The sequence below is a fragment of the Pogoniulus pusillus genome, chromosome 2 (genome assembly GCF_015220805.1).
Source record: "Pogoniulus pusillus isolate bPogPus1 chromosome 2, bPogPus1.pri, whole genome shotgun sequence".
Lineage (NCBI taxonomy): Eukaryota > Metazoa > Chordata > Aves > Piciformes > Lybiidae > Pogoniulus > Pogoniulus pusillus.
The window spans coordinates 31110227-31129590 of NC_087265.1; the positions used below are offsets into that span (position 1 = coordinate 31110227).

The window sequence follows — 19364 nt, forward strand, 5'->3', positions numbered from 1 at the left end:
AGGGCTGCTCTCCAGACGTGTGCCACCCAGCCTGTGTTTGTGCTTGGGATTGCACTGACCCAGGTGCAGGACCTTACACTTGGCCTTGTTGAATGTCTGGGCCCACCTCTCCAGCCTGTCCAGGTCTCTCTGGATGGCATCCCTTCCTTCTAGCAAGTCAACTGTGCCACACAACTTGGTGTCATCTGCAGACTTGCTGAGGGTGCACTTGATTCCCCTGTTCGTATCACTGACAAAGGTGTTAAACAGCCCTGGCCCCATCACTGAGGGATGCCACTTGTCACTGGTCTCCAGGTGGACATTGTGCCCTTGATCACCACTATCAGTGTGCATCCAACCAGCCAATTCCTTATCCATCAGTGCTCCACCCATCAAGTCCGTGTTTTTCCATTTGGTGAGCAGGATTTCATGTGGGACAGAGTTGAATGCCTTACTCAGGTCCAGGTACAGGAAGTCAGTTGCCCTTCCCTTGTCCACTGTTGCTGTGACGTCATCTTAAAAAGCCACTAAATTTATCAGGCATGACTTGCTCTTGGTGAAGCCATTGCTGGTTACCACCAATCACCTCTGCTTTATTTTCCATTTGCCTTAGAAGAGCCTTCAGGAAGATCTGCCCCATGATTTTGCCAGGCACAGAGGTGAGAGTGACTGGTCTGTAGTTCCCAAGGTCATTCTTCTTTCTTTTCTTGAAGATAGGCATTATGTTTGCCCTTTTCCAGTCAGCAGGAACAACCAGGCTGCCATGACCTTTCAAATATGATGGTCAGTGGTTTAGCAACTCCATCCACCAGTATTCTCAGGACCTGTGAGTGGGCTTGTGACCTCATGGGCTTGTGCACAGATTCCTTATCATAGAATCAGCCAGGTTGGAAGAGACCTCCAAGATCATCCAGTCCAACCTAACACCCAGCCCTATCCAATCAACCACTGCACTAAATGCCTCACCTAGTCTTTTCTTGAACAGCGACTCCACCACCTCCCTTGGCAGCCCATTCCAATGGCAGATCACTCTCTCTGTGCTCACAAACATGATCTTCATCTATAGTGGGCAGATTTTCCTTTTGCTAGTCCTTACTTTTGCCCTCTGGACTTGGACATTGTGGTTGGAGCCTTTGCCATTGAAGACTGAGGCAAAGAAGTCATTGAGCACCTCAGCCTTGTCCATATCCTTTGTTATCAGCTCTCAATTTCCCTACTGGAAGGGTCCCACATTCTTCCTAGTCCTCCTTTTCTCACTAATACACCTGAAGTAGTTGTTCTTGTTCCCCTTAATGTCCCTAGTCAGATTTAGTTCTAGCTGGGCTTCAGCTTTTTTAACCTGAGCTCTGGTTGCATGAACAGTTTCTTTGTATTCATCCAAGGTTACCCGTCCTTGCTTCCGCTCTCTGTAGACTTTCTTCTTGCATCTAAGTGTATCCAGGAGCTCTCTATTCATCCACTCAGGCCTCCTGGTGTTCTGGGTTTTTTGGATGCATTGCTCCTGGGTGTGGAGGAGGTGATCCATGAACACTGACCAGCTTTCCTGGGACCCCTTTCCTTCCAGAGCTTTTTTTCCCATGGCACTCTGCCAAGGAGGTCCCTGAAGAGGTTGAAATCTGCTCTTCTGAAGTCCAGAGCAGTGATTTTGCTATTCACCCTCCTTGATGCCTTGAGCATCTTAAACTCTACCATTGGTCACTGCAGCCAAGACTACCCTTCAGCTTCACTCACCAGCCCCTCCTTGTGGGTGAGGACTAGGTCCAGTGTAGCACTTTTTCTTTTGGGTTCCTCTACCACTCAGAGGAGGAAGTTACCATCAGTGCATTCCAGGAACCTCTTAGATTGCTGGTGCTCTGCTGTGTTGTCCTTCCAACAGAGGTCAGGGTAGTCAAAATCCCCCATGAGGGGCCAGGGCCTGTGATTTGTGAAGCTTCTCATATTTGTTTGTAAAGGGCCTCATCTGCTTTGCTTTCCTGATCAGGAGGTCTGTAGCAGACTCCTACTACGATGTCACCTTCCCCTGCCTTCCCTTTAACCTTTACTCATAAGCTCTCTAGTTTTGCATTGCACATCCCCAGGTGGAGCTCCATGGACTCCAGTTTATCGTTGATGTAGAGGGCAACACCCCCTCCCCTTCTCCCCTGCCTGTCCCTCCCGAAGAGCCTGTAACCATCTATCCCCAAGCTCCAATTGTGAGATCCATCCCACCATGTCTCAGTGATGCCAATGACATAACCCTGTAGACTTGCACGTATTTGCAATTCTTCCTGTTTGTTCCCCATGCTCTTTGTGTTAGTTTAGAGGAATTTCAATTGTGCCTCTATTGGAGCTGATTTGCTGACTGATTTTTCCCTTACCCTGATCTTTAGGAACTCTTTTCTCAGTCTGTACTCCAATCCTAGGGTCAGATCCCACCTGTCCATGCTCAGGCACCTCTGTAGCTATCAACCTATCTCTACCTCTCAGGTCATCACCACCATGTGATGTTTTCCTTTTGGCAGCTACTACATGAAGGGGATCTCTGCAAGACTTTGACTGCATTATTTTGTCCCCAACGTGCTTCTGGGCAGCAGGTTGAGAGCCCTTACTAGTCCCTCAGTGCTCCCACACTGATGTGGCCTCACACACTTCACCACATGGAAGCCTGATACCTTTATCCCCCTTTCCCTTCACATCCTATTTAAAGCCCTGTGAGTGAGCCCTGCAGTCTCCTCTGTAAAGACCCTCTTTGCCCTTCAAGAGAGGTGTCTCCTGTTTGGTGTCAACAAACCTGGAGCTGTATAGATCTTACCATTGTCAAAGAACCCAAATTTATGGTGGTGACCCCATCCATGGAGCCAGGTATTAAAAGGTCATATGTGGCTGCTTAATCCAGTGTCTCTGCCATTGGTTGGAATAACAGAAGAGAAGATGATCTGTGTCCCTGAGTCTTGCACCACTCATCCTAAGGCCCTGAAGTCTTTTTTGATTGTTCATGCACTAGCAGCCATAGCCCCAGTTCTTTTACCCTGTCTCCATAGGAAAGGGGCTCTGATCATCTTGGTGCTCCTCCTCTGGACCTACACCATCAGATCTATGTCTGTCATGTTTTGGGGAGCCCAGAGCTTCACACAGTACTCCAGGTCAGGTCTCACCAGAGCATAATCAACTCCCTTAACCTGCTGGCCGTGCTACTTTTGATGCAGCCCAGGATGTGATTTCTCTTCTTGGCTGCAAGTGCACATTGTGGTCAAGTGTGTTTGTGCTTTATGGATCACGATTACTCAGGATTGTATTAATAACAGCTCTGGAAATATGAATGAAGCTTATATTTACAGCTAGCACAATATTCAAGCAGATATTTACAGTATATACAGTTGTATACAGAAATATACAAGGTAAAAGGTAATACAGAAACACAACTCCCCTCCCCAAAGTCTCCAGGAGGGGCTCTCAACAGCCCCTTCACCTTCCCCCTACCCCTCTCAACCTTACCCCAGTCCCAAGGGAGAATAGAGGTTTGGCCAGGGGGTTTAGGAAGCAAGGTGGATCAGCCAAAGAAAATGGAGGGTGAGATTAGAGAGTAAGATGCAGCTCAGCCAGCAGCCCAAGTGAGAGTGGTTATCTATGTTTTTATTTCTTGTTCCTATACATCTCAGCAAGCCTATGAGTGAAGTAGACATCACCATTGTTTTCCTTTCACAACCTGTAATCTGGTTCTTCTCACCAAAACGTTCTAGCTAGCTTCAAACTAGCACGCACTATTAAAGGCTGCTGAGTGGAGAAGTGCTTGAAGACTGGTTGTGCTCTCTAGTGTAGCTCAATGTTGTAAATTCTCCAGTTACAAAAGCTGACTGCGTTGGCTTCTTGTTTCTTTTTCCTATTGCTCTTCCCAGGTACATCAATGTGGAAGCAAAAAGAGTTTTTAGAAAGGCTTTCTATATCAGTTGCTCCATTTACCTAGTCTTTATTGTGGTCTTCAGAATGGTTGTACTGGCTGTGCTGAGTTGAGCAGGGAGGTGGGCAACAGGAGGTGGAACAAGAGAATAACTCCTAAAATGTGTCCCTGCTGGCAGAGAGTTTCTGAAGTGCTTTTACAGCTTTTTAATTCAAATTTATCTTCAGTGATACTTTCTGCTGGAAGAAGAAAGGCAGAGGTTTAGTTGGAGCTGGCATTTTACATGGTTCCAACATGACTAAGGACACACTCACCTCTCAGATCCTGCTACAGCTGAAGGCAGTCAGCAAATGGAAATAGTGTTCCTTCCTTACTCCTGGTGAAGTTCCCCACCTGACAAATTCCTGCTGGTGCTGCAGCTCTCACTGTCCTGGCAGCCCTGTCACTTCTTCCCCAAGGCATGAACTCACTCGCTAACTTTAGTGATCTGAAGTGCTGCAGAAATTGCACAGTTGATATGTACCTCTCTTTTGCAAATTCATTCTCAAGCATCACCAGGGAATCTTCTGAATGTTTATTCAATCTAAGCAGTACTAGATGAGCTTTCTGCTAGTCCAGCATGAGACAGCCATGTCCTTGAGATTTTAGAATAGTCACTACAAGTATCTTGAAAATCTGATAGAACAGGTGGCTTTTGTGGTCTGCTTGATAGCTCGTCAAAGGCAGCCTCTAGAAGCATGAAGTGGGTGACAAAAACTCTTTAGGTTTTGCCATTTGAGAACTTTGTAGTCCAACTCCCCTGTGGCAGCAGGACCTGTAGCTGATAGGTCTTCGAACAGAAGCTCCATGCAGATGCTTGTTCACTGAAGCAGTTCATGATACTTGGTGTATTTGTATACATTTAGGTGATTATTCTGCTCTGGGTATGATAGTCTGAGAGCAGATCACTGTTCAGGCCTCTAAACTGGCAATTATATCTAGGTCATCCCCATGGAGAGCATGAGATGTGATTTCTGTAGACCCTATTCTGGGGAAAGGTTTTGATTAAAGGCCTAATGATCATTCTCAATTTGTTGGAAGAAAGAGGATGCTGCTCTAAAAATGAATTATGTCAGCAAATGAGAAATATTAGGCAAAGGTACACTTATCTTTATTGCTTTTCTGTTAAAGCTCTGTGAGGGCTGTGAAGCCTCTCAAGTCCCAGCTGCTGATATCCCCAGCTGGAGATACACAGAGAGCTCTGATGCTTTGGGAAACTGAATGATGCTAATGAGGCTTAGCTTACATGCTCAGGCACTTGAAGCTGTATTGGTAGATATATTTGTGGCTTTTTTTCATGTGTGTTAACTTTTATTCCTCTCTCTTACGTTCACCATGAGGTATGTGAAGAGGTAAAAGAGAGTTCTGTACCAGGATTTTATGAGGAACAGACAGAAAGCAAGCTAAAAAATCTTATTCAAACTCTGAAAATCCTTTGTCTTCCTGGTTCAGCAGTGTTTCTTCATTTTGCTTTTGTAAGGTGAACAAAATTGCAGCCATGAGAAATTATTTTTAATGTTCTTGAAATTTTGAGCTGCACTAGTGATACTGTCCTATTTTATCTCTCTTAAGGCACAGAAATGAGATTAGCAGCAGTTAAGATGGAGAAGTTTTGTACTGTATGATCATTTTGTTCCTAGCCACTCTGCATTGGATAAGGCCTAGTGCTAGTCATGGTTTATTTCCTTGGATTAGAAACTCGGTTCTTTCAGTAAATAACTGTATATGGATAGCCCAGCATGGTCCAGACATCTACTGTAATTTAAGAATTATTTAATACACATTATCCTGAAGGTTGGTAAAACCTAATAGTCTGGAACTATTTTACTTTAATAGCGTCATTTCAGTAGTGGAAGCTGCTGGTAGCAATGAATTTCTCTCCTTTGCTACTTTGCTATGTGAGTTTCCAGTTTTAGATGACTTCTTAACAGAGAAAGACATGATTGTGAAATGATGCTCATTCTGATGATTACTTTTTGCTTTCATGAATGTGTGCATGGTGTCAGCTGATTTCTTAGTTATACTCTTTAATCTCCAGTATTTTCACCTCTCATAACTGCTGGTGTTTTGTCCTGAAAGGTCTAGAATTGCCTAACTGACTGAATACAGCTTGGTAATTCCAACTTGTAAATAAGCCTTGTAGAATTAACATGCAACATAATATGCAGATCATGTTAAGTTTCTATACTGTATGTGTGTATATAGGACAATTTGTATCTTTATTATTTCTATTAATATCCTTATGTATTTATATTTAAATTCAGGAGCATTTGTTATAGTTCATAAGGAACTTTCTTCTCCTGTAAGCAGAATGTCTTGCCCAGGGTAGTCTTCATTGTGATTTCGTGTTGGATGAATGGTATAGAGTTCATCTGTACAGCTGTAAAATGTTCTGCGTGAACTATAGCTCACCTACTGCAAGAGGACTGTTGAGATTCTGCCACTAGGCTGTCTTGCACCGTGTCCATGCAGGCTTCCAGATGCCTCTGCTTGTGTTTTGGCTGTCGCAGGCCTTCCTGAGCAGACAGGCCGAAACTATTTTGCTTTTCTATCCCTGCTTTTAAGAAGCTCAAGTCCTCTCACAGAAGGGAGGATGATAATCTTACTTCCTGCTAATTTGGTGTCCCACCCAAATGATGAAAATGTGCAGAACTGATGAGATGTCATTCTATAAGCCCATCTTCACCAAAGATGAACATACTCTAAACCAGACCACATGTTTTAGCCAGTGCTGAGACTCTCACAAGGGTATGTTGTTTTGCTTGATAATAATAATACCACATTTTTTTGGACAAAGCTCCAGTCAGGAGCTCTGTAATAACACTGTGTAAACTGTCATTTGAGGAAGGCATACCAATCTTTGTGTTTTAATATGCCTGCACCAGATACAGTGCAAGAGGTCTGTAATTCTTATGTTGTAACTATTTCCCAAGTTCTTAATATATTCTGAGAAGATCTTTGGCAAAGGTTGTTTAAACAGAAGTTGCACTGTATAATGCCTGTGTCTCTTTTTGCAGTTTATTGAGAGAACATTCAATTGATGGCACTGGCTGGGCTCCAACTAGAACATTAAAGGTACTGTTTCCTTTTCACATACGTATCTTAAAATAGATACATCTTTTGAAACACTTTTATAGACTTAGAAAGAGATAATGTGGCTTGCTCTAGAAACAACTGAGGTCTTTCAACAAGTGTTGATGGCAATACTCAAACAACAACCACAATGAGACCTGACTAGAAAATGTTTTCTGGTTTTATGATAGCTATACAAGTTCTGCTTTGACTGATGAAAGGTTTTGTAGACTAGTCTGACTGCAGGTGACTGTAAGAAATGATGCGTTGTAGAGTCTGGTTGATGTTTGTTTTTTTTTTTTTGTTTTGGTGCTCTTGGGCTTTTATTTTTTGTTTCTGGGGTTTGTTTGCTTGCCTGTTTTGGGTTTTTTGTTTGTTTTGTGCTTTGTTTTTTTTTTCCTCCAACTAATACATACAGAAGCAGGACTGTCAGTAATCTATAACCCTTGTAATTTCTATTGTATTGATATTCCTGAAAAATCAACTGTCTGTCTTCCATCACCCAAGATTCCTCTGAGTAGAAGAGTGAAAGGCAAGTTACATTTGAGAGAAACGTCATGTGAAATGGAGTCAGGGTGTAGTTACAGCTCCATCCTGAATTCTGTCCTTCACTGAGAGAGTCATTAGATACTGGAATGCGCTGCCCAGGGAGGTGGTGGAGTCGCCGTCCCTGGAGCTGTTCAAGGCAAGATTGGACGTGGCACTTGGTGCCATGGTCTAGCCTTGAGCTCTGTGGTAAAGGGTTGGACTTGATGATCTATGAGGTCTCTTCCAACCTTGGTGATACTGTGATACTGTTTCATCCTCAAAGCGGGGAGAAGTGCATCTACACTTACGCATTGCATAAAGCAGAGTCTTTTTTTTTTGTTGAATATCATGAAGCATTTTAGGGTATTTTAAAGCTCACACTTTATAGCCTTTAAATTTTTTTTGAAAAGTTTTCATTTTTGTCTTCAGCCTCATTTTAAGTACATGTGCAGTTTCACTAAGTGTTTTCTCACTTGTCATGTTGTCACTTCATGTGATTTAAATATCATCACAAAAGGGAAGGTTGGCATCCAAGTACTTAGATTGCACAGGCTTTTGAGATGGAGAATATTGCTGGTTTATTGACAGTGTGGCCACACCACAAAGTTATTTGCCAGTGCACGTTAATGATTGTGGTAGGTACATGCTGACTGTAGATCACAGAATTACATTGAACAGTGAGTGACTGTTAGCAAAGGAGAGCCATGAGGTGTGACCCAAGTTACTTCTAGCTCAGCCTGCCACCTCCACCCACTGATGCAGCCTTTTTGAATACTTTGTTTCCAGTGTTTGGACACCATGGTTTGGAAAACCTGCTCATCTCAATGAATGTGTGACTTTGTGCAGTAATGCTATGGATTGAGTCCAGTCTTGGCTAATGATGGACTTGAAAGTCAGTATTTCATAATCCACTCATCAATAATGTGAAAGCAGCCTGATGTTCTGGAGGAGAAATAGCCAAATTTGTTCAATAGAACATTCTAAACCCTTTGTTAAATATTTGATAATGGAGATGGATGGCCAAGTGCTGGGTCACAACAACCCCATGTAATGTTTGGGGAAGAGTGGCTTAAAAGCTACCCATCAGAAAAGGTCCTGGGAGTGGTGGTTGGCAGCTGGCTGAACATGTGCTCAGTTGGCCAAGGTGGCAAAGAGTGTCCTGGCCTGTATCAAGAACAGCACAGCCAGCGGGACTATCGAGTTGATTGTTCCCCTGTACTCAGCAGTGGTGAGGCCATGCCTTGAGTTGATTGTTCTCCTGTGCTCAGCAGTGGTGAGGCCACGCCTTGAATACTGTGTTCAGTTTTGTGCCCTTTACCACAAGAAGTGCATTGAATTACTGGAGCATGTCCAGAGAAGGCCAGCAAAGGTGGTCTAGAGAACAAGTCTTAAGGGAAAAGCTGAGGGACCTGGGATTGTTCAGTAAAAGGAACCTGAGGGGAGCCTGCATTGCTCTCAACCTCCTTTCAGGAATTTGTAATAGTGAGTTAGAGGTTGGTCTCTTCTCCATACTACTAAGTGAATAGAGCAAGAGAAAATCACCTGAAATTTTGCCAGGGGTGGTTTAGACTGGATATTAGGCAAAACATTTTTACCCAGGTTGCCCAGAATGATGAAGAAGTCCTAGGGGTGTTCCAAAACCGTGGCACTTAGGGACATGGTTTAATGGATATGGTGGTGTTAGGTTGATGATTGGACTTGATGATCTTAGAGATCTTTACCAACCAAAACAATTCTGCATGCATTGATAAAAACATTCAAATAGATCACAAAACCTCAAAAAGCCTCGTGAAGAAACCAGCTCTGCAGTGTGCTGCTCCATGTGTTCATGTTATGCGCTTTAACCTTTTACAACTTCTAGATTCTGTCTCATCTTTTGAATCCTTGTGGTGGCAGCAGAGCTCTTAAGTGAAAAAAATCTGCCACAATAATCTGCTGTAACCTTTTTTAGCATTTTCTTTAGTATTGAATGGATAGAAACTTGAAGAGGCATTTAAATTATGCCTTTCAACTTTCTGAAATAAAAATTAAAGCCTTCTTAATACTCTGTAAGAAATATCTGATTATATTGTGTTTTTAACAGTGTAGAGAATTCTCAAGGGGGGGAAAAAAGCTAAGTCAATTTTATTTTTTAGTGTTTTGTTGCACTTAGTGACTGAATGCTCTTTAAGTTACTGAGTGTTGAGCATTGTCTTTTTTCCGCTTCTTCCTGCTGCCGAATGCGTTTCCATGGACTACTGTTAACAGCAGCCAATGTACTAATGAAGGCACTAAGAAATGTGTTATTCCCGAACTCCTGTGTTGGATACTTTTATAATCAGGTTATGAAGAAGTCTAGGCTTGAACCCTAAAACAGATCATTGAAAGGTTAATATTTTAAAGCAATTTACATATGCTTTCTTAATCAACAGTGATGTAAACTGTACTCTACTGAATCCTAGTGCTTAGATGATTTTTGGTAGCAGTTTGGTCCACAGAATAGGGATTATCTAGAAAATTATGCAAATGCTCTCTAACTGGTCTTTGTTCCATCTTTCATTTCTTTCTAGCTAGCTGCAAGCTAGCAACAGGAGCTTATTTACCTTCCACTCTCCATTTGGTTATATTCTGCATCATTTTATTGCATATCTTTCCTCTCTAAACTAGCATTTCTAAAGCTGAGGACAGCTGAAGTTACTTTGGGCCTCTGCTCAAACTGTGTGAACTTGATTTTTCTCCTGATTCTAGGTTTTCCTGTCAGAAAGCAAATAGATGGTCTTAATTCCATTCTCTTCTCACATTTTTATGTCACTGGGATACCAGCTTTTAAATGCCTAGTATGAAATAATACTATTACTGTTGCTCTAGCACCCTGCTGCTTGTCCTCAGCATGAACTGTCATGAGCATCATCTGCCTGGTTAAGATAGGACTCCCTACTACTATTCATCAGATTTCTTTCAACAGCTACTTTTCACCTTGCTATAAAATTACCTTGGATGATTTATTTAAAAAAAAAAATCAAGGAAGGAGTCAGTCTGTATATTGTGATTGCCTAATTGGTTCTAAAAGTCAAGCTGTTCCTTCTGCAATTACCTCTCACAAACTGCAACTGGAAATTGGGCAGTGACTAATTTATGAACCATAAAAATAATCAGAGCATACTCACGCAAGTCTGCTGTCTGAATCTGGAGGGCTGAGCATAGTAACATTAAAACCAGTGTTTCAAAATGTGTGATGGATGTTAACAAGGAATGTTTGGTCCTGTGTTTCGTAATCCAGTTCTGATACCAACTGTGGCTTTGTCAGACCAGGAGAGTTATTTTCTGTAGGATTTTTGTATTCACTGATAAGTTTTATGAGCATCTTTTCACCGAGATATTTTTTACATGCCCCTTTTTTTTGGGTCCTTTTTCTTGCCGCTGTCAGGAGAGGCAGGCACAGGAATGGGAAACATGAAGATGACATCACATCGGTTATAGATAGACAGACAGCTTTTTATATGCACCTATAGGAAAACAGTGGGGTGTTCTTTTGGTGTTTGTTTTTTTTCTAGGAATTCCATTCCCATAACTTCAGGTGCTAGTTTAAAAAGTATCTGTCTATGCTATTAGATCATCTAATCTAAAAGGCATTATATCTCCTTTACAATAAACTATTGCTATTTGGCATTTATCTTTAGGAGCTTTGCTTATTTGATTAGTATTTAATATTAAATGGAAAAATGTGCTCCATTTATTGGATTGGTTCAGCTGTTGTCTTCAGCCAGTGAAATGATTTATTTGAAATCATGCAAATGTTAAACTAATCCCTGGGAGAAATAAATCAGAAGTTCTTGACTTCATCTTTTGGTTACCTTTACCTAAGTGTTTAAGCATAAGCCTGTGTGATTCTAAAAGCTTCAGTGCAAGCACAAAGCTTTCATCGTGTTAATGAAAACAGGTGGTCTGCTGTCAAAAATGTATGTAGTTATTGTAGAGGAGCATTTTAAACAGAATAACTGTCACTGTCTTCAGGAAGAAGGGAAAAAATTCTGTTCTGTGTTGTTCTCATTAATTCTTGCTGGTGCTAATATTTTTCTCAGCCAGCATTATGGTAACGTTGTTCTACTATTGAGTTACTCGGATCCTGGTTTGAATGAGTCTTTGTACTGTATGTAGTAGTTTCAAAGCATGCACTTGTAAAAGCTGCCTTCCTGGGTGGAATGTCTTTGTCCCCATACTGGTAAAGCAAGGAGAAGAAAGTCATCAAAAGAGGAAAGCTAAAGTCTTCATGGCAGTGGCAAGGAGTACAAATGCCAGCTCTTCTAGTGCAAGAGGAGGAATTAGTGGGAATTCAAGCACAACTTAACAAGGAGATTCTTGATCTTACATGATTTTACATCCATCTCCTGTGATCTTGGTCATGATCATCAAGGTTACAAAACTGAATACCTGAGAAATTGTGTGCACCATCTGAAGGGGGAGATCTCGAGGGTATTTCCTGCCATGTATCAGTTCCAAGAGGCACAGTGGTGCCTGTCACCCAAGCCTGCTCGCCACCTGGAGCAGTATTTGGCAGACTAGGAGGGAAGGAGAAGGGTGCCTTCAGCAGCTGTGCCAGAAGGACATCTGAATCAGTTGACACTCAGGCATGTGAGCTTTCTTTTTTTATTTTTTTCTGAGGAGCAAGAAGATGCAGAGTAACTTTCTGGGAGTCCTGTCCTCACCTCAGCTGTGCTGTGCTTGACTAACTAGGCTTTATGGATGACCTTCTGGTTGAAACACTGTTCAGAGGCGTCTCATCCAGCTCATTCACTTCATTTGCAAATATGCCTTCCTCCCTCCCAGGCATAGTGCATTTAGTCATCCAGCTCTTGTGTGTTGATCTCATGTAGTTTCTTAGAACCACTTGGCACAATGTTGCCTCCTGCCCACATCTTTACTCTTTTTCCCTCCTCAACAAAGTGAATAACAAAATAAAACATGTTTGCAAGGAGGTAGTTTTGGGGAAAGACCACCACAGCAGCAAGGAGCTCTATATGCAGCTTAAGAGAAACAGGTTAGTCTTACCCTTTGTTCCCTGAAGAGCGATTCTTTGCTTGTGGAAAGGATGTGAGGTGAGCACCTGGGTCTTGCTCGAGGGAATCTGAAGGAGAGAAAAGCTAGCCTGTCAGCCGTTTCATGTCTCTGAATGTATAGGCACTGATCTGTTGCAAACTGCTTTGTTGCAAATAGTGTGGGCTCCTTCAAAGCTATTGTTTGTTCTTATCAGTGCAGCAGGAGCAGAACCTGCAGTGCAGCTGCTAAAGAGAGCAGCACTACTCTCCATCTCAAATATATATCTACACACACATGTCTAGAAATACTTTATATATGTATACAAATTTATAACTTCTACTGAGAGCCTTAATCCCTGCCACCCTAAGATGCATACAGAAAAGCAGAATGCCAATGCAGTTAGAAGTGGGAGAAGTGTAAGGGAGTTGCTGCTGCTAACTGGGATGAGAGCAGGCTGATGGAGTGTTCCTGGATGTGGAGACAGGGAGGAGTATCCATAAATGTTGTCACCTCTTGATACTCCTGTGTAATGATCCTAGGGTGTGGATAATAAGCAAGAAGCCTCATTTTGAGCTCCCAAATAAAGATTTGTTTCAGGTCCTCTCTAATGAGGTGTCAGACCTGACACAGCCCTCAGTTGCCTTGAGTCTTGAGAACAGGGACTTCTGCTGCGATGTCCTCTCATTTTCCTGATCTTTCTTGGCAGTTGTGAGATCACCTGCTCCCTGTTACTACTACTTGGTCCAGATGCTTGAGAAGCTTTGCAACTCCGATTTCTGGCATCCCTTCCTTGGAGCTGAAGCAGCAGCCTTTCTTGTATCAAAGGGAGTATCAGTAGTGCAGAAGGCAGGTCTAGGGAAGTAGTGAAAAAAGGGAGTGATAAACACGGAACACTTCAGGGAGTGCCAGCAGAAGGTAGAGGCAAATACAGAAGACAGATTCTGGATCAGTAAAGGGGTAGATGAGGAAGGATAAAAGAGTTACAACTCTTTGAGAGCTGTTGGTTGTCAGCAAACAGGAAAGGAAGTGCACTGTTTCTCTTTTTCCATAAGAAATACTTAAGGTGTGTTAGGATTTCCCAGTGGTTCAGAGCCTCCTTTTTCATAGAATCGTAATGGTCCCAGCTGTAAGAGGCCTCTAGAGGCCATCTAGTCCACCCCTGCTGCTGGCGTCCTGCTGACATGCCCACTAGACTAGGTGACCCAAGGCCCTGAAAAGCCTCACCTTGAATGTCTCTAGGGAAGGGACCTCAACCACCTCCCTGGACAACCTGTCCCAGTGCTCCACCACCTTCATAGTAAAGAACTTGTTCCTAACATCCAGTATAAATCTGCTCTTCTCAAGCTTGAACCCATTGTCCCTTGTCCTGTCACTGCAAGCCTTTGTAAACAACTTCTTTCCATCCTACCTGTAGGCCCCCTTCAGGTGCTGCAAGGCTGCTGTTAGGTCCCCCCAGAGCTACCTCTTCTACAGACTGAACAACCCTAGCTCCCTCAGCCTGTCCTCATAGCAGAGGTGTTCCAACCCTCTGATGATTTTTGTGGACCTCCTCTGTACTGGCTCTATCAGGTCCACGCCCTTCATATAATACGGGCTCCAGAACTGGATGCAGTACTCCAGGTAAGGTCCCATTAGAGCAAAGTGGCAGAATCACCTCTCTGGATCTGCTGGTCATGCTTCTTTTGATGCAGCCCAGTATATGATTTGCCTTCTGGGCTGCAAGCACGCGCTGTCTGTTCATGCCCAGCCTTTAGTCCACCAGCACCCCCAACTCACATGGGGCTGCTCTCTAACACCTCATCCCCCAGCCTGTACTAAGTGAGGAGTGTTCCATCCCATGTGCAGGACCCTGCACTTGCTCTTACTGAACTTCATGAGGTTCTCCTGGGACCACCTCTACAGCCTGTCCAGGTCCCTCTGGATAGCCTTCCGACCCCGTGGTGTGTACACACCATCACACAGCTTGGTGTCATCTGCAAAGTTGCTGATGCTGCCCTTGATCCCACTGTCAGTGTCATTGATAAAAATACAAAATAGCACAGGTCCCAGTATGGATCCCTGAGGGACACCACTTCTCTGTCTGGACTTCGAGCCATTGAACACCACCTTTTGGGTGTGACCATCCATTCCATTCCTTATCCACTGAACAGTCCATCCATCAAATCCACATCTCTCTAATTTGTCAAGCAGGATGTTATGGAGGACTGTGTCAAAGGCCTTGCACAAGTCCAGACAAATCACATCTGTAGGGTGTCCCTTATCTAATGACTTAAATAGTTTATCATAGAAAGCCACTAGACTAGTCAGGCAGGACCTGCCCCTAGTAAAAGTGTTCTGACTGTCATGAATCACCTCCCTGTCTTCCATGTGCCTCAGCATGGCACCCAGGAGGATCTGTTCCCTGGTCTTCCCAGGCACAGAGGTGAGGCTGACAGATTGGTGGTTCCCAGGGTCCTCCTTTCTATCCTTTTTAGGGATGAATATAATGTTTCATTTCTTCCAGTCCCCTGACTGCCAGGACTTTTCAAATATCATGGAGAGTGGTTTGGCAACTGTGTCAGCGAGTTCTTTTGGGACACTGGGTTGTATTTCGTTGGGTCCCACAGACTTCTGGATCTTAAGGTTCCTCAATTGATCATGTGCCCTGTCTTCACTTACAGTGGGAGGGTCTTTGTTACCCTGGTCTCCAATTTGTAGGCCAATGACATTAGAGCCATGAGGAGAGAAGTTGCCAGTGAAGATGGAGGCAAAAACATTGAAAATCTCTGCCTTCTCCCCACCCACTGACACTAGTTCCCTGCTTTTCCTCATCAGGAGAGATGCTGTCTTTAACCTTCCTTTTCTTGTTAATGTACCTGTAGTAGCCTTTCTTGTTTTTTCTTAGCATCCCCTGCCAAGTTCAGTTCCAGCTGTGCCTTGTCCTTCCTGACCTTTGGGGTGGTTTGGAGTGTGGTGTCCTCTTCAGTAATCCAGATCTCTGCATCCTTGCCTGGTGCTGGTGTCTGCCTGATAGGCACCTGCAACAGGACATCTGACCTGCCTTTCTCCAGAAGTTTACTATGCACACACCACAACTACTCTGACCCCGTGGTCAGCAAAGACAAGTAGGTGAAGGTTCTGCTTCAAGATGGCACTGTTGCTCTGAACCAAGCATGGGCAAACTCATCAGTACCTCGTTGTGCAACCTCCTGACTTCAGGAGAGTTTGCAACATGGGCTGGGCCATCCTTTGTCCCTCTGATCAGCACAAAGGGCTGGGCAGGGCCTCTCTACGTTCAGTGAAAACCAGATTGGGAGGGAGATTCATTTGTCATGGTCAACCAGGTTTCTGAAAGTCCTTGTTGATCACAATTTGGACAGGTATTTGTAGCTGTTTTAAAAGGCACAGCTTCATCACAAGATACCTTTCAATGGTTGAAGTCTCCCTCTAGAAAGGAAGTATTTAGTAGAAAAGATCCAAAAATGGATATTTCTTCAATATCTTTGCTCTATAAAGTGCTTAAAATGCCCACTGTTGCAAGCTTTCATTTCTGTGCCTTCCTTCTCTGCCTGAATATGACAAAAAAATAAAAATCAGACCCAGTATTTGTTAAAAAGAAGCTCTGAGCCACGAAGTACAAATTTCCATCTTGATCTGACATTCTGCTTTTCTTAAAATGATCTTCAAGAATTTTTTTTTCCAGGAGTACATTTTGCTGTATTCTGATTTTATAAATTTGCTTTATCAGTTTTGTGAGGAGTTACTGTGTATTTTCCTTCTCTATGTGCCCAGACCAGTGAAAATACTTCACCGATGTCTGGTATCAGCCCTTGCTTCATGAAAGATTTGCAACACTTTTTTTTCCCCTCTCTTTAATGACTTCTGATAAAGTTAAATATTTATTTTCAATACAATAGCTGTTATTACTAGAACTTTTTTGAAGAGTGGTTCAGTAAAACAGCACAGCACATTAGTAAGTCTAATTAAACCATGCTTGTTTTCCCCATATTGTTGATTTCTGAATATGCAAATTGTGTCGACTTTAATCAGTTGAGTAGACTGGTCTTGAGGTTGGGGGGGGGGGGGGAGGAGGCAGAGGGGAGAGATGACTTTAGTATTCATAATCACTGTAGTGTAGTTCATTAAGAAACTATCACAGAATTCTCCAGGGAACAATTTATAAAATATTATCTTCTTGCTGTGAAGTAACTTTGGGGACAAATGTCAAGGAGTCAGTAACAAAAGTAAGGGATTGTAGATGAGTGCTCCTGCATACTTGGCAATTCACAGCTGTCTTGGTCTAGGAGAGGAACAGACTATAATTGTTCCTGTTTTCTTCCCTCTAGTATGTTTGAGTACAGAAGAAATCGTTTTCCAGCCTTCCTCTTTTTTTTTTGTGTTTGCTAACTGGAGCAGTTCATGCCATTTAAATTACCCAAAGCCCACTAAGTAAGCTACTGTTGTTGTGTTAGGGTGGGAAGCATGAGCTGGGATTGCAGGCACATGAGAATTGAAATGGCCTTTGTGGTTGACTAAAGAAGGTTGATCTCTTCATCACCTTACACCAGGTGGGAGCAGTGTTTTACTTGCTACAGGAACTTTGCAAGGTACTGTAGCAGTGTTAAATGCAAGATTAGAGGGGAGCAGGAGAGGGAGATGAAAAGAGAACATTTTATTTGGGAGAAGACTGTTTAGGAGGGAAGCATTTTTTTTTTCATAAGCTAATAAGTGCCTACCGTCTCTGACATGAAAGCATTCCCTTTTTTTACCCCCTTGGACCAGTGAGAATCTTTACATCGTAGTGGTTGCAGGCAAATGGTTAGTCCACAAAGAGAATCTGAGCTGTTTGTGGAGGAAGCAGAAAGAGAAGTTCAGCAGAGCCTGGGGAAGGTGATGTTAGGTGGGATGAAGGATGCTTGGTTTCCTAAGCTGCAGTGAAGAGAGAAAGAAGCTGGGCTTGTTAGTAAGAGGCAGTGGAAGAAGGTGAATGGTAGTGAAATCTATCTTCAGCTGGTACAGAGCAGAGAGATGTCTCAGGAGACAGTCATGCAGTGGCCTGACTTTTAGCATGCTGAGTTTTCAGGTGTAATTTCAAGCCCTTTTCTAAACCGTGATATATAATGCTTGGCGCTTATTTTGAGCCACTACTTGTTTAAAAAAAACTTGCTTGTTTAAAAAAGAAAACCAAATTGCTTCAGACATCTGCTTGTATAAATGACTGCTGCTCCTTTCATTGATCTGAATGGGTTAAATTGTTTGTGTATAAAAAATGGTTTAGCAATAAGCTGTAATTTAATCAGTCTATTAGATCAGAAATGCTCCTTGGATCTCTAAAGAAATTTCTTTGATTGGAAGTTCATTAGCTGCTTTTGTCTGCCTTGTTCTGTACTTAACAGGCAAAATATATTTAATACATTAAAACCTTAATTTACAATTTCCATGTTTATTCTCTCTTCACCAGAAATGCTGTGTGGTTGTATTTCCAAACATCAGCAGGCGCAGCTAAACACTTGTCTGTGTTATGGTTTCAGTGACACCGCCTTTGTGAAGTGGTTGTGAGAACTGCCACTTGGGAAGATTTGATGACTAACTGAATTAGAACTTCCTACAAATTCAGACTTTGAGACTCTCTAGCCTTAGGAGGGGCTATTTCAGAAGCTGTGTTTAGGTTTTTGATTAATTGCTCTTGAACTTTAAACATTGCCATAGTGGCAGATTGATTTATATTTTCGTTCCCTCATTTGGCATGCCATAAATAAATCTGTGGGTAGGACTTTGATGTAAATTTTCACTCAAATTATGAAGAGTCATTTATAAAAGTCTGTTTATACTCTGACTTGCTTCTGTTGACTTCTCCATGCTTGAGCTCAAAATGGTGACAGTGTTGTGGACTAGAGTATGTTTCCCTCACTATACCCCCTTCCACTTACCTGCTGTGGATTTAACATGGTACTGTTCTGCTTGAGAGCCCTGGTCTTTAGGTCAGTTATCATACTTGAATCCTCTGAACCGGTGCAGAAGAGATGCAAATGAAAAACACTTCCACACCTGACCTGCAGTTGCCTTGCAAAGGCATTTAACCTCATGAGTGACGTTTGTGCTGATGCAAAGCCTCTTGGAGACCAGGGGGATGCAGAGGGACCTGCCTGGGCAGGGCTGAAGCAGAAACCAGATGAAACATTTTAGGGAATTCTGCAGTCTTTTCTGCAGGGTCTATCCTGAGTAGACTGTGCCACTTTGTTATGAAAAGCACGAGGCCCTCAGTTTTGATCTGGGGTTGCCCCCCAGTAGCAACGGCAGTTGTACTCTATAATTTTGATGTTAAGCATGTAAAGAAAGTAGATCAAAAAATGCATTGTAAAGGAAACAGCCTTTTCAGGTGTTCACCATGTGAACAGGTACATACCCTGTGTCTGACTCCCCTTTTGCAAGTAGAGTTCTCATTGAAGTGGAGCAGCATAAAGCATTATTAACATTTTAAGGTGACATCTGTGCTGCCCCTACATGTGAAGATGACCTTTAAAAATTCATGTACATAGGGTTAACTTTCTGTTTTCAGAGTATTTAAGCCCTAAGTTCAGTAAGTGTTTGAAGCTGAGGATAACACTTTGTTACATTAGAAGAAAATGGAAGTTTTTGAACTGTTACATCTGACAGGATCTTTGGTGGCTTGCAATCTTTTTAGCTTGTGAGGAAAACGTGAAGCAAGTGTTCAGCCAAGGGCTTATCTGCATGCAGCAAGCAGCTCTGCTGAAGTCAATCATGCAAAGTGATTATTTTTGCAGTGCAACAGTGTCACGTTTTTCAGATATGAAATACTTGCATCGCTCTTGCTCATCTGTTCCATCCCACTTCCCTTGCTCAATATCCTAGA

At 42.8% G+C, this 19364-nt stretch overlaps 1 protein-coding gene across 5 annotated transcripts in view; it reads left to right on the plus strand.

The window, feature by feature from the left end:
- Positions 1-19364, plus strand: part of UBE2F (ubiquitin conjugating enzyme E2 F (putative)) — a 102073-nt gene that overhangs the window by 40107 nt on the left and 42602 nt on the right. For 4 of the 5 annotated variants that reach the window (XM_064159191.1, XM_064159182.1, XM_064159195.1 and 1 more), the window contains exon 7: positions 6913-6970. In XM_064159191.1, coding sequence (XP_064015261.1) covers positions 6913-6970 — 58 coding nt within the window. Of the gene's footprint in view, positions 1-6912; positions 6971-17951; positions 18327-19364 lie in introns of those variants that run through there. The other variant, XM_064159200.1, reaches the window with a different exon arrangement.